Raw genomic sequence first — 21189 nt, 5'->3', positions numbered from 1 at the left:
AATGGTATTTTAACACAACAGTCATTGGCAGTGAATACATGAACCTTCATACTTCATTGTGTTCCATAGGAACCATGTGTTGAGATGTATATTGATGAGGCCCGTGCTGGCCGCTGGAATGACAAAGCCTGCAGCCCTGCCAGATCTTTTATGTGCTCCACTAGGCGGAGTAAGTTCTCTGAAGATTTTTTATTACAGAATATATAAAATTAAAGAAAAGATGGCAATAGATGTGAAAAAAAGCATAAAACAAAATAACAAAATTAATGAAAAGTATATTCCTAGCTCATTTTGAACTTTTTTCATCTATAAGCCATTTAGAAAAAAAGTTTTACAGTTTTTTCTTTTTTTTTTTGCAAGGGTTTTGTTTGATTAATTAACTTTACAGTTTTTGAGAAAATCTCTACGTAATGGTGTACAGATGATACCCATACATTTTAATCACTACCATACTTCAGATTCAAAATGGCCTGTGTCTACACCCTCCCAGAAGGCATGTGCTGATGGCTGGTACCCTTACGGCCAGAGTTGCTATCTTGTGGTCCAGCAGGCAATGGGATGGGACCAGGCCAATGCTGAGTGTAAAAACCGCCAAGGAACTCTGACTTCAATTACCAGCATATTTGAGCAGGGATTCATTTATAGCTACAAAAACAGTATTGTCAAGTATTCTAGGCCCTTGTGGCTTGGCTTACATGTAGGGAGACTGGACCATGTAAGTATTCCTACTTTCATGTTTTAATTTACGCTGGATATGTAAATAATGAGGTGTACCTCATAAGAAGGACAACTCTTAAATATCAATTGACATTTTCATTTGTGAACTGAAAATTTGCAATAGTAGTCTTTGATCTTCATTGAAATTGGGATATGATTGAAGGCAAATGAAATATTAAAGAGTGTGAACAAATCTTATATTTGAAGGAGAACTTTATTTTTTTTAGCGTTATTCCTGGGCTGATCAGCGTCCTGTACTCTACACCAACTGGGATACCAATGAGCCATCTGAAAAGACTCCTACTGAGGGCTGTGTCATGTTCAATAACAGTGGCAAGTGGAGTGATGTTGCCTGCAACCAACAGCTCAGTTTTGTATGCAAGAGTACAGGTGAGCAAACGGCCATGTTTGATTGTAATGAGGATGGACTTATGAAATCATAAAGTACTCCAAATGTTATAAGGTAATAGTACTTGATTTATTTCATTACACATATACTACATCATCTGATTTAGTACAGCAGCATGTATATTATTGCAAAAAGAAAAAGAATACTGTGAATTGGACAATGTCACTCTTCTCAAGATGATAGCATTATTCCAAAAATGTATTATATATGAAAAACTAAACTTTGTATATATATTAGGAAAAGTGACCGATAACTGAAATTTTATTTCATTTGTATATTTTTGTCCTGATATTAAGGTGCTACTGTACCAGCCACGTGTGCCAACACAGCAGACAAAGCCTGCTCCAGTGCCATCTGTTCGTAAGTTGGAGAGTTTGAACTATTTATCTTTCTCAGCAGTATCACATTGTACAGTTTAAAGCTTGTAGATGTGGTTTAAACATGTAATTTAAATGTAGAACCTTTTAAGTGTACACATACATCAATAGTGATGACATGCTTATTGTTGAAAAAGTAGACAAATATGCTTTTGAAGTGACTTTTGGTTTATTAATGGTAGCATAGTATTAATTACAAATGAAGGATATGTCATAGATCAGTTGTTGAAACTGGTATTTTTCATATTCAGTTATTGGAGAAGATTGAGACACCAATTAAAATACACAGCTCTTTCAAAAAGTTGATTTAAATGAAAAAGAAAAACTTGATGTCTTAGTCAGTAAAAAAACCTTGACTATATGTGGTCATTAAATTATTTCATCTTTTGTTTTATTTATTATTGACAAATAATACAGTTTCATGCTGACTAAAAAGCTTTATGTAAAGACTATATCAACATTGGTAGTAACTATAGATCACCAAAGACATTGGTTGAACAATATAGCTATTACTTAAAGAAACTGAAAATAATAATTAATTTATTGCATTCTGTAGCATTAATTTAGAGCATACTGTGTTGTCTGTTCCAGATTCCAATGTCCATCTGGATGTTCTGCTTCCACTGCCTCAGTGTGGGGCACGGGAGTTTACACAGACGTAAGTAATGACAATATATGGTAATAAGCTTTGTTTGACAATATACATTGACCTAATATTGGAACAAACATTTGGTGATAATGTGTCAACTGTATAAACATTCTCTCCTTTTTGATAGATGATTTGAGATGATTTGTTTGAGATGTTAATTTATTGATTGATTGATTTTGTTAGGAAGAGGATAGACTTTCAAATCTTGTATGTGGTACATCTAAATTTGTTTTTTACAAAATGAGAAATAATAATAAATAAAAAAACAAATGAATGAATTAAAAATGAAAGGTATTTTATGAAGGTCTATGTAACACAAAGTTTGACAAAAAATGATTCATGTTTTTCTTGGATTAGGATTCTTCCATCTGCCGGGCTGCTATCCATGATGGCCGTATACCAGCTTCTGGTGGACAGGTGACTATATCCAAAACCAGGGGAGGAACACGCTTCAGTGGATCAGTGAAAAATGGCATCACGAGCAAAAGGTTAAAAAAAAAAATCAATGTTTAAGTGTACTAAGATCTCATTTGCTATTTGGATGTGTCATTTTAGTCATTTGAATAATGACAATTTCTATACACAACAGTTTAGTTCATAATGTATAATTTTCAGTACATTGACATCAGTATGGGGTTTCTTTTGATGTAATGAAATAATCTCATGTTTTTTAGTTATGGGGCATGGCCAGGAGCCTTTGAATTCCTTGATCCAGGTAACCTTCACTATGTTTATTTATTATTTTATTCATAGAAACTTCTTCACAAACATATTTTAAATCTTAGCATATTAGAGCTGTATACCAAACTATATGAAAAGATTAAAATGATAAGGTATAAGATTTAGAAGCTAAACATAATCTGCACTTGACCATTTCAGACCAGCCACCATACACCCTGCCTCCCATGAATGGCACCTGCCCCGACACAGCAGACTGGGTACCCTACAGCAATGGCTACTGCTACCTCTTCAGGACAGATGCTTCTCGTAGCTGGTCAGAGGCTGATTATGAGTGTTCTCGACTTAATGGCAAACTAATTACTTTACATAGTGAAGATGAGACCAGTTTTGTTGTGGCACATTTCTCAGTTAAAACAACAGGGAGCTCATGGGGAGGACTCGTCAAAGACTTGAAAGGTACGAGGCAAAGAAAATTATGGATCAATCTCCCTATACTGGAATGGTATTGTTCTTCTGTCAGTCTGTCTTACTGTCTGTGAATGTTATCTTTATCAGCCCCAGTTTTAATTTTATGCATATGAAGATGTTAGCATGTGCTTAGTTCTGCTCCCTGAAATCCTTTATTTAATTACTGCCTTTAATGTTTGGTTATCTTTAAAATTATTATTATAAATAAAACATTATGCAGTTTTTGGTGACCATCTCCTACAGTCTTCAATTAACTTTACTGCAACTTTACACATACTCATTCATCATCTTCAAAATGTTTTATTCATAATGTAATGTATTTGTGACATGTATGGATGGTTTTCAATGACTTTCTTAACACATACACATTTTGCTGTCTGTAGGTGGTTGGGGCTGGAAGAGTGGAGAACCTCTAGATTATGTGAACTGGAATGATGGTGAGCCGAATGACTATCGTGCACCTGATAGTGATGAGCGTGAAAACTGCATGGAATTGGTGCGATCAGGAAAGTGGAATGACCTCAACTGCTTTAACAAGAGAGGTTATGTTTGCAAGACATCACAAAGTAAGACTATTTTACATAATTTTCATGGAATATTTAATATTATATATATGGAGAAGTGAGTTCCAATGTCAACTTCTAGGCTGTTTTTATGTACAGACACAGATGTGTCTGTACATATAGCCATCACCTGCATCTGTCGTCGTTGCCGTCATCGCCGTCGTCGCCGTCGTGCACTTTTACCAATAACACGATAAGTGGAAAACTGTTTTTCCTTTTGGCTTGAAACTTTCAGAACTGATGAATATTCATAATACGCAGGTCAAGTTCGAAAAGCAGCATGATCGGGCCATTTTTAGGGAAGTTATGCTGTTTTTTCACTTTTTTCAGCATATATGCAGCACCGATAACATGATAAGTGGGAAACCATTTTACTTTTTTGATTGAAACTTACAAAACTGATGAATATTCATAATACGCAGGTCAAGTTCGAAAATCAGCATGATCGGGTCATTTTTAGGGAAGTTACGCTGTTTTTTCACTTTTTTCAACATATATGCAACACTGATAACACAATATAAAAAAAACAGATAGGTCAATTGTCATTTTACTCCCAGGAGTAGTCAAACTTACTAAAACGCAGGTTGAGTTCGAAAATCAGCATAATCGGGCCTTTATTTTAGAAGTTATGCTGTTTTTTCACATTTCCTCAGATTCAATTCTTAGGCATGTTAACAGTCTCATTATTAAACTAATAAGATACATAAATGTGTTTGTTTGATATTTCCTGCATCTTTACAACATTGTTAGTTGATTATGTAAAAATGATGGTAAACTTGTTATCGTGTATTGTGTAATAAAGTGTCAAAAATGGAAATAAACTCATATCATTACAGTTTGTCAGATTCAATCATCCACTATGTTCAGAATCTCAGAATGGAGGAAATTGGACATTTAACACTGTTCTATTGATATTTTTCCCATCTCATCAATTTTCTTAGTTGGTCATATAAAAATGGCAGTAAAATATTTATTTTGTTTTATGTTTAAAAAGTGTTAAAAATGGAAATAAACCCATTTCAGAACAGTGCTGTCTTGTTTACATATTGGCATTTTCAAGGTGTGACTTTGAAGTCCCATGAGCCTGCAGACCTTTGCTAGTCACATTTTCTGAATGTTCATGTTACTAATATTCTATTATTAAAAATTGATGGTCATTATGCTGTTAAACATTATGTAATATTGCATCAAAATTTGAAGAAACCCCTATTTTGGGCACTGCTCCCATGATGACCATTTAAGAAAAACCATGTCACTTACTGTTTTCAAACTTACAGGAAAGAAACATGGGACTAAAATACAGCTTCATTAGGCAATGCAGTCTGTTTGGTAATTTTTTCTGGCAGTTAAACAGTTTTTTGTGAAAATTTAATTTTTCACATATTGGCATTTTCAAGGTGTGACTTTGTAGTTCCATGAGCCTGCAGACCTTTGTTTGTCACATTTTCTGAATGTTCATGTTACTAATATTCTATTATTAAAAATTGATGGTCATTATGCTGTTAAGCATTATGTAATGTTGCATCAATATAGAAGAAAACACAATTTTTGGTGCTGCTGCCATGATGACCATTATGGGAAAACTGTGTCGCTTATGACTGTCAAACCTTTAAAAAAGAAACACTGGACTAAAATGCAGAATGAGTTGGAAAAGCAGTCTAATTGGCTTCTTTTTCTGGAAGTTATACATTTGAGTGAAATATTCATTATCTTTTTGGCATATTCATTGTGGGACTCGGAGCTCCCATGGACATGAAGCCGAATGGTAATCAAATTTTCTACATGTACATGCTAAATATATATATAGTCAATAATCAAAAATTGGTGATAATTATTCTATAATTTATTATGTAATGTTACATCAAAATTGACAACATTCTTTTTGCACTGCTACTGCAAACATTCTGAAAAGAAAACTGTGTTACTTATTATTATTTTTAACTTACAAGTATGATTTTTAGGATTGGCATGCAGTTCAAATTAGAAAGCCAGGTCAATTGGGTTATCATTTATTATTGAATTTATGCAATTTTGTGTGAAATTTTCATTTTTCTCATTCTGGCACTTTCTAAGTAAAAACTTGAACTCTGATGGGCCTGAAGCCTTATGCTTTTACTTTCGTTGGTGTTACCTGTTGTGCATAATTAAAATTTGATGTTGACTGTGCAGTAAAACATAATGTATCATTGCATCAGAATTGGTAGTCTCCTATTTTGTGCATTATTGTTTTGTGCTTTTCTTAAGATGTGACTTATGGGCCTGAAAGACCTTTGAGAGGTTCAGTCTGTTAATATCCCTTGGGTATCACTTAGCTAAAGTCTGAGTTATAAAATCATTTGCCTAATTGATAGGCCATTAAATTTGCCTAATTGATAGGCCATTAAACTCCCAAAAGTTAAGCTCTCTGCTAGATTAATAATAAGGAAGCAGTGATAATTATGCAGGTTATTATATATATATATATATATATATATATATATATATATATATATATATATATATATATATAATCGAAGATTAAAAGTTTGAATAGCAGCTTCATTGGAATTATATTTACCTCAGGCTCTGCCAAGGAGGCTATATTTTCACCCCTGTTTGTCTGTCATCAACATAACTCAAAAAGTTATGGACCGATTTTGCTGAAATTTTCAGGAACTGTCAGAATTGGGCCAAAGAGGACAATGCTTAGTTTTTAGTGGTGGTCTTTCTCAATAATCAATCAATAATCAATAATGATCAACAATTGCTGCCTTGGCAGAGGTCTGCATTCTCGGTGGTTTTCTAGTTTTGTTATGTTTTCCTTTACAATTTTTTCTCAAACACTTGCATTTGTGACTTTTAGCTCTCATCCGCTCAAGGCTCTGCACATTTTCTGTATTTCCACATAAGCAATTGTATTGTTTTTTATGTCTTTAAACATTATGTAATATTATTTTATGCACTGTCATCATTTTTCAAATATTGAGACTTTCATCATGTGACTTTGGTCTCTCATTGTCCTGAAACTGTAATCTTATTGAAGGGGTGGATTGAGACCATCTTCTGGGTCTTCCGGAAGACAGTCAGGTTATTAAGTTTATATTGACTGGTACCTATTTTTTTCTGTTGGAAGACCATCAAAATGGAGGATGGATCAACATAGATACTTTGGAATACTGTCAGAAAATATCTCAGGGTCCGCCCCTGTTATTGACCATGTTACCTGTTGTGCATGATTAAAATTCAGTGTTGACTGACAGTACTATTATATATATATATGTTTTTTGTCTGTACATTTGACAGCTTTGCTGCCTTGTTTTTTCTTACAATTTTTATTTTACATCATTTGTAAGTATATCAGTGACACTGTTTTTTTTAATAACATGCACAATATTATGAAACTGATTAAAACCTTGATTAAAACCTCAGTCTTAAAAAAGCTGTTCATTCTGCTGGAAAAAATTTGACTGATAAAATAATAAATTTGCTATTACAGTCAGTGTATCTGCCCTGAGCACCCTTCCTGTTGGTGTGGCTGGTCCAGTAACTTCCACCCTGTCCACCTTACCAGGAGAAGCAGTGGATGCTAATGGAGGAGTCAATGGCTCAACAAGCACAGCAGGCCCCAGTACCACCCCGTGTCCTCCAGGAGACAGAAGCTGTGGAGTAAATGTGAACCCAGGAAACAATGGAAATCAACGTAAGGATTTTAATACTTAAAATTACCATTTGAAGAGATGATGGTTGATAATACCAATTTGAAGGTTCTGAAGATCTTGTGTTCACTGTGGGGCAAACCAGATGGCTATATTCTCTGTAGTTGTTCATTTAATTAATACATGAGTATTAATGTTCAGTGTGAGAATTTGTAGCAATATCCTTATAATAATCCATAATAAGTCAGTAAAACTATTAAAGGTTAAAATGTTCTCAGTCCAGGTCCATATATTATGCCCTTATTTTTTGGTTTAATATCAGCTCAAGTGGACTCCACACCAGAAGCTCAGGTTGCTCCCGTCCCAAGTCCTGCTTCTGTGTCAGTTGGGGAAGTGGCAGGGATTGTCATAGGAACACTAGCCGTGGTGCTGATTGCTGTCTTTGCCTTGTTTTACTTCTATCGTTCTGGAAAACTACAGGGACTGAAAACAAACACAGCAGGTGGAAGCATAGCCTTTGATAATCCAGCAAATGTTAGTTATTCGAAAAATGATAATTCCTTGAGTATTGGTTCACCAGGATCTAGTGACGATGCATTTGAAAATCCACTCTATTCCCAAGCATAATAGTAATAATGATAATAATAGCCTATAAAGAGGGAAGTAGCTGTGTCATCTTGCACATTGTAATTATGATCATGCAGGTTCATGCCTATTAATATATATACATAAAAATTTTTTAAAAACTACATAAAAATGCTAAATGTCTTATCAATCATTTTATAGTGATATTTATTTAGTTATTTATGAGTTCATTTATTTATTACAAAACCATTAAGGGTAATTATAGGAGATGCGTCAGAATGGATTGGTCACGTTTTTATCATGCATCATCTTCTTACCAATTTTGAAAAGATTTATATAGTATAAGCTTTCTTAAATTTTTTATGATAAATACTTGGAAGGCAATGTTGGATTTCTGTAGAAATGATGCTGTTAAATGATTGATTTTAATGGAAAATGGTGCAAAAGTACTTGAATTAGACCCCAAAAGAACTTCTCAGTTCTGACTGACTTGTATATTTATTGGTTTTAACATTGATTTCATTCAAAGACTTACATGATATTAGAATTTGAGGCATAGAAATTGTTCTTATGTACCAAATTTAATTTTTAATTTTTTTTCTTATAATTTTCTAATAGATATTACTGAAAGTGAAAAATACTCTTTATCAGGGTATCAGGGTTGTACAAAAATTGCTTTCAGAAGTACTATGATTGTTGAGATGACTGCTTGAACGTAATAGTCTGTACATATCTTGTGATGTTACTGCATTAAAAGTGATTGCTTTAAAATTGGACAATACTATATACTGTATGAAATAAAGACAAAAATTAATTAGACAAATATTTGTCTGGTTTCTTTACCTTAGGGTATTTTTCTGTTTTTTTTTTGTTTTTTTTTTTGTTTTTTTTTTTTGTTTTTTTTTTTCAATTTTCCCCTAACAGTCATATTTAAAAAATGAACGCCCCCCCCCCCAAAAAAAAAACAAGGTACTCTATAAAAACCACACTAAAATCTAAGACCCCATTCCCATGGATTTTAGATCGATCTATCCCTGTGGGGAGTCTCACTAGATTACTGTCAGCTTAGCCGGCTTAAGCGTCTGTCCCGCCAACTAAAAGCTGTAAGGGGGTAATCAACTATGGTGCGCGCTTCGCTGACTGCAATTTAGCGTGAACCCCCAGGGAGTTAGGTCGATCTAAATCTAAATCTCTGGATCGATCTAAATCTCTGGGAATGCACCCTTAATAAATCTAAGTTAACCAAATATTTGGTTACTATACACTAAATTATGCTCATCATGATCTTTGATGACTGTATTTCAGTGAAATATTCGGGGGCATCTCGATATGAAGGTTCATTGGTCTAACAAAAATCTTATGCACGTGCATCTGACTAACTTTATTTCCAGTACCAGTACACCAGTCTCACTAGATTACTGTCAGCTTAGCCGGCTTAAGCGTCTGTCCCGCCAACTAAAAGCTGTAAGGGGGTAATCAACTATGGTGCGCGCTTGGCTACTGCAATTTAGCGTGAACCCCCAGGGAGTTAGGTCGATCTAAATCTAAATCTCTGGGAATGTACCCTTAATAAATCTAAGTTAACCAAATATTTGGTTACTATACACTAAATTATGCTCATCATGATCTTTGATGACTGTATTTCAGTGAAATATTCGGGGGCATCTCGATATGAATTCAGGTTCGTTGGTCTAACAAAAATCTTATGCACGTGCATCTGACTAACTTTATTTCCAGTACCAGTACACTGTACACTTAATTCATGCATTATTTTGGACTATCACTACGGCCCTGAAATATCAATGTAAAACTGAAAGTTGAATTTTTGATTCATGTCGATTTACCAACCCAAAGGTACTCTGCGAAAACATTACAATTAAATTACAAAATCAATGTTATTGACAAATAAACGGAATATTTGTAAAGTGAAGAATAAAATAAAATTCTAGGTACTATATAGATAAATAAACAACATTGTCCTCTCAGGCCAATAATGCTCTCTCAGGAATTGGATAACGGTCAGCACAGATTACCTCCATGTAGAAGGCCTATTTAGAAAAAATTAATTAATAATAATATTTACACATATAGTATATACGCCCTTTTTATCCCCACCTTACAGATCTAGACCAGAAGTGAAAATACAAATTAATGCTTGTAAATACCCGGTAGTTCTCTCTTTAATACATTATGTTTTAAGATGTTACGGTAAAAACTTGGAAATTTAGTCGGTCTTAAAAATTTTGTTGGATGACGATTCTCTGCCGACATAATTTTTCTTTCACTTTGAAAGTTTTGTCAAACTTAAAAACCGATAATTTTGAAAAGTTTGTCACCTAATATGGTCGTGTTGGATTCATGCATTTTCAAATATTAATTCATTTTTAAGTGATGGAAATTACTAGTATTTATTGTTTTTTGTTATAACTATATTAAGACCATATATGTTATAACCATATAAAGAGTGGAAATGAAAATAACCATCCTCCCTCAGGGTGCCTCCAAAAATCAGTCACTAGCTTTATTAAATTATCCCATAGAACTACTATGCATTAACGTATGATAAGGTGAATCAGTGCACCTCAGTGCCACCTATCGGAAAATCCCGCATTCACAAAAATCAACATGGGAAGAAGTCGGAGTCGGAGTCGATCTCCAAGAAGGGGTTAGTAAAATAATCACTCTGTTTTGGGACTTGAAATAAAAAACATGTTTGTATAGTCATTATACCTACATAAAGTAGCAATTCATCCTGTAACCACTGGTTTTATTTCAAGTCCACAAACAGCTTCACTCTTTGTCCGAATTTAATCGGCCATTTCTAATTTCTAAAGCCAACGATGCCGGTGTGGCAGGAATGGAAGTGCGCAAGGAACCGTAGTCCGTTTCCCATTACTTCGTACAAGTGACATTTTCTTTTTATATAATCCATATTCTAACCCCAATACCCCAACTAACCCTAACCTGTACCAATCATATAGGACCCGGACTTCATTCTAAGGACTACCATTCCTGTCACACGGGTAGTTAACAGTACTCCCACATACTCTAAAATTTAATTTATTGATTTTCAATGTTTTTCCAAATTAAGTTTTGAAGTGACTTTAAGCAGTGTCTCTGCTATTCAAATAAATTAGTTTGGTAATTTACGTACCCGTTCTTAGATGTTTTAACAAGAAACTTGGATCACCTCAAGACTGAACATTCTCACTAGCATGTTCTAATATGACGGGAGGTCTGAAGAGAGCTGATTTCGTTGCAGGGTGAAAATTTGCTGTAATCTGACAAGTCTCATAACTTGAAAGTTTTTTGAAAATCGTCATAATATTTGAATAGCGGATACATTGAAAAATAATGGAAAGGAATGATTATACTTGGTGGAGGTAGGGGGAGGTACTTCTAATGTACCCATACCAGATATGACATATCTTTACCCACTCACTCTTTTTATTTAATTTCATTCTGTAAAATTTAGTCCTGCTGCTGTTTTTATGCTTTACTGTATTTAGGTAACCATTAAATGAATGGAGAATTACTTGCAGTAACAGACACCAATTGAAGAACATGAATAAATTATTACTAGTACATGGTTTATGCAAAGGGTCATTCATTTATTATATCATGCCATTCTCAATAAATACTTTCAGCTACAGAACTGATGTTAATTGGTATTAGTTAATAAAATTGCTTTTATTTGCTTTTCTTTCATACCAGAAAGAAGACGGTCAAGATCTAGGTCCAGGGACAGAGATAGAGATCGATACAGAAAAGAAAGAGGTCAGTTATGTGGCATTTCCTTTTTTTTCCATAAGATATGTTTATTGATCAATGAACAGCAGTTTTAATCTTATTTCTCAGTCAACCCTGAAAGGACCAATTTTCTATTTATGGCTCAAGCCCAAGTTTTATCCTCATACATGTAGCACCTAGTTTTTAAATCAGATCTGTGGTCTGGGAAGTTTCAAGCATTAGCAGGTCCTATTCACAATTTCAGATAATATGTGCTTTTGTGCTTATGCATAAAAAATAAAGGTGTATGCTACTGTAAATTGATCAGCTAGCAGTGTTAAGGTTTCACAAAGCAGGGCTCTCAAGTCTTTTGCTTACCTCTCACCTCTTCAACTCACACTGTTGAAAAGCCAACTTGTTCTTTGTTCTTTGACAACGGCCTTGGCCAGCATGATTGTTCGGGAGTTTGCTTTTCTGAGCGGGAAACAATCCCAGATCTTCTTCTATTCAGAAGTCTGTAACAGCAGTTTTTAACAGATGTAGGCCTATAATTTCACAGCAGCGCAACTGATACAGAAATGAGTGCTTTCAGGAGGTGAGAGGTAAGCAAAATATTTGAGAGCCCCTGACAAACAGCTGAGTCACAGCTGAGTTGCTAACTGGTTGTTATTTTATAGTTATGAGCACCTGTTTCCTTTTGTTAAAGTATATATATATATATATATATATATATATATATATATATATATATATATAGTACGTGGAACTGTAAATAGAAGTGCTAATGCTTAAGACTTTGTGCTAAAATGTAATAAGTACAGAGTTTATACTAAGGTTCACTTATATTTAAGAAAAACACTGAAACTCACATCTGGCATCACAGCCTATTTTTGACCACAAAATATTACAATAGTTTTTTTTTCTGTTTCTATCCAGATTACCGTAAACGTTCCAGGTCCAGATCTCCACGAAGACGCAGGTCAATCTCACCCAGAAGAAGATCAAGGTTTGACAAATTTTAAATAACCTAAAACACACTGTATTTGTTAAATTTAAGCAAAGAACTTTAGAATCAGGTATTGTTAGGTGAAATGGTTTCTGTGAGTTTTGATTGAAAATCATAACAATGTGCATTTTGTTTTGTTCTTGGAGTAACAAAATGACTTTTAGTTTTTTCCACTGTAACCATTTTCTCTTCTGTTCCTGGTTTTGACCTGTCTGTTTTGTACATTCAGATCACGAGATCGTAATAGAGATCCACGAGACAGAGACCGTGGTGGAAGAGATAGGAGGGAATATGATAATGCCTCTGATGAGGAAAAAGCGTACAAGGTAGCAGAGCAGCCTGCCATAGAGTTAGATCGTAAGTATTTATCTGGTAAATTTTATAAATAAATTGTCCATCTGCAGTTATATTATCATAATTTTGGGTTTGCTCCAGCTGCTGATTTTTTCTACTATATAATTGCTTCACTAAATTTAAAAGAATTATCATTTGTGTTTGAGAGGTTTATTTGCCAATTCATTCACATCAGGACTTTATTATAAGTTGACATGTGCAAGACTTTTTTATGAAACATGATTACAAGTCTTTGGACCGTAAGACCATTGAGTTCATGCCATGCTTTAGACAATGCCCACAAATATGTGTTTTGGAGTTCTATGCTACAGTATATATCGACTACAGTTGGCAGGAGTATTGTGTGCCTGAAAGTATTTCCACACTTCTTACCTGCAGTCTCAGTGTTTTAAAATTAAAATTTACTCCTTTAAGGGGAGTGGCAGTTATGAGTATTGTCATGGCAGGAGTTGTTAGATTATATTATTCTAATTATTTGGATTGACAGCTTTTTAGTCTCTGACAGATGGTTAAATTTGCTGGTTTGCTTCATTTTATTTTACATTTTAGCATCTCAGCTAGAAGGAAAATCTGAAGAAGAAATTGAAATGATGAAGATAATGGGATTTGGAGGTTTTGAAACCACCAAAGTAAGTTATAAAAACATTTAGGTTGTTATGACCAATTTTGAATTCCCATGTGAAGTCCTGTACTCCTAATGAGTTTTGTTGGATATATTTTACCCATTAACATTCTGATGAAAATGCATGTTTTGGACTTGATATGAAAGGTAGTGAGAATTAAGGCACATTTTAGCAAGTATGTTCTTTTACCTCTTTCGCCAAATACTTAAGCAAAAAAGACCGTTCCATTTTTTCTAGAGAAGTCCAAATGTGTCATGTGATGCAGTTTAGAATTACATAGTCATATTTTGTTTACAGGAGATGCCTGAATGTTTAGTTAAGATGCATGTGCAATTTGATTCTTGGGGGGGTTAGAACCACAGGATTTTTTCTAGAATTGTTTATTGTTATCCCAGGTTTTTATGGCCAGCCAATATTTACATCCTACAAGTAGTCATATTTCTTTAGCTAAGATGTAGGATTTATTTACATGCTTTTCAATTCTCTTTATTGATTTTAACTAGGAAAACCCAGTCATGGTAACTGATATCTAGTGGTCTTTAACTTTTTGATATTTAAGCATAATTATATGAGGATTGAATTCAGTTCAAAACGAGTAACTTTTGATTTTAGGGGAAAAAAGTCGACGGTAACGCAGAGGGTGCTGCAAACATTCTTCAAAAACGAAGATACAGGTAAGCTTCTTTTATGTATTTTATGACTGTCTTGTAAAACATAAGCACTTTTCAGCATGCACAGCAGTCCAGTAAAACAACCTGTAAGACTTTTCATAATATGAAATGAAAGTTTGGGTATTCAAATATAAACGTTGTGACATGTCTCCCTTAACTACTTTTAACATTTATTTAAATGTTCTCTCATTATGTTTTTATTTTTATTTCAGGCAATACATGAACAGAAGGGGTGGATTCAACAGACCACTTGACTTTATCGCCTAAAAACGTGGGTTTTATGAGAAACGTGGATTGACTTGAAGTGAAATATTTATAAGATTTTCAAAGATCGCTGATGCGGATTGAAACTGATATTGAGGGATTGCGCTAGAGGAGACAGTGCGAAAAGATACAGTTTTATATCTTGCACGTCATTGATGTTGGTGAGAAGTTGATCAGTATTCGAGAACTAGGATATAGATAGCATAATGTTTTCACATTTTTATGAACTCGTCATTTTCATTCATTGTACGGTATATTAGTAACTAAGCAGATATACGTTAAATAAATCATTTATAGATGAGTCCGTTTTTCTCTTTCCAAATTCTGCATTCTCAAACACAGTTTGTGTTATTGTTCTTGCAAAACAAAAAAAGTTTTGACTGTCGTATGCTCACACGGACAAAGAGGGGATGGAACATTTTCTTTTAACTGATCACGTGAGAGGTGCATTTTGCAACCAAACGAATTTTGCACTTAAAAAAAAGCTCTGCACTGTTAAAAAGACTGCAACATACTTTCAGGATATCCTTTATTTGACGCGTAAAAGATAAATGTTTAATATATTAAATATATACATATTACATGTCCTGAACCTCTGGTGAGTTTATACGTCTTCACTTAGGCTCTGATCATCGACCACTTTCTCGCCGAGATAGTCCCACATCTTGTGACGTTGAATGAGAAACGGGTTACAGCAAATCTGAATATTAAGAATATGAATCCACAACTAGTTCAAACTGTTCTTGTATGGCCTTTGCAGTAAGAAAAGTTTCCCCATCCTGATTGAAAATGTGTTGTTGGACTGTCAAGAGACTGCGCTAGTCTGGGAGAAAGCCATTACCCAAAAGATTACAAAACGCTTTATTTCAGTATTGCGTTTTTGAGCTACAGTTTTGTATTGAGAGCCGTGTGGCAGTTAAGAAGCTATGAGTTAATGTCATGCAAAAAAGCATTAGGTGAAAATCCGTCCAGTTCCAATGGAAAGTTCGTGAGAAATTAAAATTTAAAGTTCAGCGCGTTTTATCCACCCAAACTATCAATCAATTATTCTATCAATCTGTCTGTCCTCCCTCTGTGCAGGCGTGTATGTCATAAAAATGTGTCCCTCCATGTATTTAACAGACATTCCTATACATAACAGATGACAACAGCCTAATTCTTAGCAGTAAATTCCGTTGAACGAAACGTTGTCATGAAAAGTAATCGTCAGTTTCGTATTAGTCGTCTATCAGTCTAGCTCACCGTCACATTAAATCCCAATTAATTAAGCTACGGACGGTGTCGATCATGAAGCAATAAGTGAAAACCATGCTGTGAAGTGGTCTCTTGGGGCTTCCCAACGCTGTTAATCACAGATGAAACGCCAAAATGTGATTACCGATGAAAATTTAATAAGCAATCTCTAATTCTCCTGATCTTATTTGCTAAGTCCTCCAATCGTGTTTCTCCCCCTTCAGTCTTAAATCAGTAAGTTTCGAAACAATATTGCGGAGTTGGCCCGGAGAAGGAAGACGTTTACAGTGAAAGAATGCGGGCTGTTTTCTACGATACAGTTTTCTTCCTATTTAAGTTCGGGATATTGATCACCGTTTTTGGCGGTGTTTGCACTGGTGTTGAATATCAATGGCACTTCTCCCCTCCAGTTCCTCCCGAGGCGGTAATAAACGTAACAATTTCTGACAACTCTACGACAAATGGAACAAATTCTACTCTTGAAGGGACGGATAATGGTTTCACTTCACTAGAAGACGAATTGGCTTCACTAGAAGCTGAAGATACCATAACCTTCATTAACGGGACGTGGGAAGATGTCAACGGTACATTGGTGTGGTCCAACATATCACTCCCAGTTGACACAAACGTACGAAATCCAAAAGAAGAAAAGTTATTTCGCGGGAAAAAAATCGGGAAACTATTCCTTGGACATGTGTTCAAAGAAATTTCGACGACTCATCTTCCAACCCAGTGCGCGTTCGAGTGTCTGCAACATGTGAATTGCCGCTCGTATAACTTTAATCAGAAGAATCATAGTTGTACGCTGAACGACGCGACCCATGTTGAACACTATAATAGTTTGGTGGAGAACGAAGCTTTCACGTATTATGTGAGAGACTCTTACCACGTCAACAAGGTAAGTGGAACGAAATAACGTGATAAAAAAGGAAAAATAATCAAGTTATTGGTATTTTTGAGATTCTTCTCCGTGAATGGAAAGCATATTTTGTTATCTATTAGATAGTTATATTAAATATATAGTTATAGAAGTCAAGTTTTCTTTAATCAATACAAAAGCTTTCAAGCCTTTCTTTTGAAATTTGGGTTCAGAAAGGATAAGAATTACGTGAATGGTGTTATGTGAATGATGTTATGGTTTTTAAAAAAGTAAAATAAACGAATGAAATGTCCGTTTAAATCGAATAATGCCTACCAACGAATACCCATATTTTACATGTTATTTCGTTACCCGCTTAGCAAATACATTATTGTGTGTGTGTGTCCGTGTGTGTGTGTGTGTGTGTGTGTGTGTGTGTATGTGTAGTGGAAAGTGAAAAAGAAATAAAATCAAAAAAAAAAAAAATCTGCTGGATGTATATATTCTACCTGCTTTCTATATACTGAACTCGTTCGGTTCGTTTTGGATATTGATTTTGGGAGACAAAGGGCGTATCTCTTGATAATTTACATTCGATTATTAATACACATGCCGAAGAATACTGTCTTACATAACATTATCAAACATGTTTACGGAGTTACGTGTCCGCTTCAGTACAGTACACGATCTTCTAAACACCGAAAGTGGGAAAAATATATGAAATGATATTTTTAGTTGAGTAGATTTACGAAGTCAAATTTTCTTTAATCAATACAAAATCTTTCGAGTCTTTCTTTTGAAATTAGTCCTCAGATTTACAAATACAGACTGCTGGATATTTCTCCACCTCAAAAAATCGGTACCCGGCTACAGTGTCTTTTGAAATTATTTTTCTTCCCTTAAAAAGTGTTTTCTTTTACTATAGGATACTCTCCTTATCTGTTTTTTTTTTTTGCCTCCATTTAAAAAGAAATTCTTTATGTAGAAAATATCCTTCTGTGAAATATAAAATAGTTAAGAATGAGAACATTTTGAATCTTTGCGTCGAAGTTGTAACTTCTAGTATATTTACAGGTAACATGTATCTATATTCTCCCATCTCTAATCTGCTAGTCAATCAGTCAATCAGTAGTCAAAAGAAGTACTTTTGTTACATTGGGAAAAATCTCCGTGTGTCCGTTGTTCAAACCCCATTTTTCAAAATTTACGCTTGCTTTTACAGATGGTTTATTTCAGTAGCGGTTTAACATTATTGCTTTTACAAGAAAAATGTTTGAAAAAATGAAATCAGTGGGTCCAATACCGTTCTTCTGCAAACTCGCGAATCGATGAAAAATTTGCACAAAAAACGAAAGAATCATCATTTTTGCATTGTAGTTTATTTCAATATATTTGCATATTAGGCCCAACATTTCACTTAACTTGTTAGTACAACTTCAGGCCGTTTGTGCTCTCAAGATCCTTACAAAGCATGACCTTTTTGCCTAAAGCTTCATTCCACTACTCAAAGTTTAAATGGCCCATTTATGAAAAAAAGACAACCTATTTGTCTTTATAAGTGCCAGGAGCTATGGCTTTGCGTGATGGTATTCAATGTCCAAATATTAAAAGTAATCTTGGCACTACAACTTTATTTCCTCGTAGCATGATGATTGTCATATTGATTGGTATTAAAATGTGCGTGCTGACAATAATTGCACGTAAGGGAGGTGGGGAATACTACTCGGCCTCATCAATTATAAATAAGAATGTAATTTGTGCGTGGTGGTAAAACGTAGTGGATTTTGAATCATTTATAGCCGGTAGATAACAAAAACATTCCATACTTCACATTTGAATTACCCATTGAAATGCAATGGTATTACACTAAATACTACGTAATTTCATTGCATTGTCTCTAGCACATTTGTAAAGATTTTGATGCAAATGCTTTGGTAATCTCCACACAAACTGACTCAATAGCATTTTTGACAACTCTAGTCCAATGTCCAAAAAACGCAATACCGCCATTAACGTTTTGTAGCCTCCCACATTTTTTTAGCTCTGAGTCAAATCTTTTATGGACTTGAACCAATACAGTGAAACAGTATAAAATGAAAAATAATACAATTACAGTGAAAAATATTTGGGATATTGTAAACTAAATTTTGGTGCGTTTGAATTCATCCTATATATGCATATAGAGAGCATGACCTAGGTCAATCGTGCATTTCTTACATCAAAATGTTCCGAATTATCAAAATTTCATTATTTTTGTTGGTTTATTTTCTGTGATGATCATCTGTCTGTTGGCACATTGATGTGTCGGGTCAGCCCATGATGGATCGTATCTTCAAAAATATAATCCTAAACTATTCTGCTTCTTGAGATAATTGCAAGTTACCTTTTTACTTGGACAACCGAAGGGTCGATATTATGCAATTAAAAACTTTGCCTGAGGTCTGAAAAACATAAATTGACCGAAAGCAAAAACTGATAAATGTTTTATTATATAATGGAATACCTGTTTAATGCACGGTTGTTAGATCATAATCTTATAATTATAATAACGGTTATGGCAATTGGTACTGCGTGGTACCTGTACAAGACATTTGCGTAATTTTTGTTATTGTTTTCCGAAAGTTATATCCAAACATCATTACGTTCAATCCTGTTTAATGCACGGTTGTTAGATCATAATCTTATAATTATAATAACGGTTATGGCAATTGGTACTGCGTGGTACCTGTACAAGACATTTGCGTAATTTTTGTTATTGTTTTCCGAAAGTTATATCCAAACATCATTACGTTCAATCAAATAAAGTAATTGCTTTGTGAAGCCTTTTCCTTCCTTTTTATTAACAACACGGTGAAATCAGTTACCGTTTATCATAGGCCCCATTCAGAATAGATGATCCGAGTACTAACTGATCCGCCAATTAAATATGGCGAACCACACTTCAAAAGAGATGCCAATGATTCTCGATTGTCTCCCCGCCTCCACACTCGCCGTCCCTGCGGGCAATAAAACCTCGGAGCCAAGATTTAATCCGTTTAATGGCGCGTGTGGAGGCGGGGAGACCATTAGGAATCAGCGGCCTCTCTTTTGATGTGCGGTCGGCCATATTTAGTCGGCGGATCAGTTAGTACTCGGATCATCTTTTCTGAATGGGCCCATAGAAAAATTCTGTGGGTAGATTGTGCCCTTCACGGGTTATGTCGTTAACATATAAGTTTATACCTTCGATATATGTGTCAATTTGCTTTTCTCAGAAAATTCAATTTTAACCCCTGACAATGACTATATCAATCACAAAGACCACCAGTTTTATTGCAAACAAGCAGAAAATGAAAACTAAGATATCCGAAAAATATAGTGAATAAAGATCTCTAATGAGGGTAGGATAGTTTGACCTTATTGAAATTACCTACATATACATGTAATAGATACATGTATTCTGTTGAGATATTCTATCATGTTACCCAGTGTACATGTATAAGCACATTGGCCTAAGCTACATGTATCTGAATATCTTAGTGGTTGAAAATCCCTTAGGGGGAGGCTTTCGACTACTGGCCCATGGGCTAAGTACATAAGCCCTAAAAACAGACCAAATAGGTGGATTAAAACATTCTCACTATTGTTTTGGTGAATTTATAGATTTTTCAGTGTCCGAATTTGAAGATATCTTCAATATTTCTATATCATCTAGTTTTCATCAGATGTTATGTTATTCCATTTATGATTTTACATAGCATTAGTTATGTCTTTCCAGGATGCTTTGGGGCTGTGCATGACGTACCCCTGCCAAAACAACGGCTACTGTCTGGACATCAAGACACAGCAGGGTCTACCATCATACATATGTATCTGCCCTGAAGGTTGGACCGGGATTAATTGTGATACCAATGGTAGGCCAGAGATCCGTTTAAAATGTGATAAGTTATTTATGAAAAGATAATCTTTTCTTGGGGTGTTTTTCAATTACCTTCGTCAAAGAAGACCTATGAAGTTGCCGAAAGCTATGGATTAATTGTCGAAAAGCTGTTACAAGACTGATGGAATTCTTAATCAATTGCTCAAACTGATTTACGTCAAATGATAAGTAAAGTTTTATTAACGAGGATGATAGATTAATTCATTTTTTAATTTTGTTGTCTTGATTTTAAGTATGGGGCATGTGTTTTACATGTGTTGTAATTTCAAGTGCTTTATTTTCATGTCTTCTTGTGTTCTATCGACATGCGTTTGTTTTATAATATATCCTTTATTTGTTGAACAAAGGGAATTCAGACACAAACACAACAGTTACTCTAAATGGGAAAACAGGACTACTTGAATGTTCCATATTACCGTTTTTACCATCTTCGAGTATTTCAATGTT

The 21189-nt window shown here is 34.6% G+C and overlaps 3 protein-coding genes across 6 annotated transcripts in view; all 3 read left to right on the top strand.

Annotated features, from left to right (window-relative positions):
- The window catches only part of LOC106164412 (uncharacterized), a 32506-nt gene extending 23599 nt beyond the window's left edge, over positions 1-8907 (top strand). For all 4 annotated transcript variants that reach the window (XM_087016881.1, XM_087016888.1, XM_087016893.1 and 1 more), the window contains 11 exons: positions 70-169; positions 459-715; positions 945-1107; positions 1423-1486; positions 2095-2161; positions 2510-2640; positions 2827-2867; positions 3032-3289; positions 3685-3867; positions 7340-7543; positions 7822-8907. In XM_087016881.1, the coding sequence (XP_086873007.1) occupies positions 70-169; positions 459-715; positions 945-1107; positions 1423-1486; positions 2095-2161; positions 2510-2640; positions 2827-2867; positions 3032-3289; positions 3685-3867; positions 7340-7543; positions 7822-8126 (1773 nt within the window). In that variant the 3' untranslated portion in view covers positions 8127-8907. The remainder of the gene's footprint in view (positions 1-69; positions 170-458; positions 716-944; positions 1108-1422; positions 1487-2094; positions 2162-2509; positions 2641-2826; positions 2868-3031; positions 3290-3684; positions 3868-7339; positions 7544-7821) is intronic.
- Positions 8908-10638: 1731 nt separating this feature from the next.
- On the top strand, positions 10639-15032 carry LOC106164433 (U4/U6.U5 small nuclear ribonucleoprotein 27 kDa protein). The gene is made up of 7 exons (XM_013542329.2): positions 10639-10749; positions 11799-11861; positions 12750-12819; positions 13049-13176; positions 13723-13802; positions 14409-14470; positions 14680-15032. Exons 1-7 carry the CDS (start codon positions 10710-10712, stop codon positions 14732-14734), a joined length of 498 nt encoding a protein of 165 aa, XP_013397783.1. The 5' UTR covers positions 10639-10709; the 3' UTR covers positions 14735-15032.
- Positions 15033-16107: 1075 nt separating this feature from the next.
- Positions 16108-21189, top strand: part of LOC147764351 (semaphorin-5A-like) — a 9575-nt gene continuing 4493 nt past the window's right edge. The window contains exons 1-2 of the mRNA XM_087000080.1: positions 16108-16862; positions 20581-20716. Coding sequence (XP_086856206.1) covers positions 16260-16862; positions 20581-20716 — 739 coding nt within the window. The 5' untranslated portion in view covers positions 16108-16259. The remainder of the gene's footprint in view (positions 16863-20580; positions 20717-21189) is intronic.

The sequence above is a fragment of the Lingula anatina genome, chromosome 1 (assembly GCF_051362555.1).
Source record: "Lingula anatina isolate TDL-2025a chromosome 1, LinAna3.0, whole genome shotgun sequence".
Classification (NCBI taxonomy): Eukaryota; Metazoa; Brachiopoda; class Lingulata; order Lingulida; family Lingulidae; genus Lingula; species Lingula anatina.
This window is presented reverse-complemented; position numbering and strand designations above follow the sequence as displayed.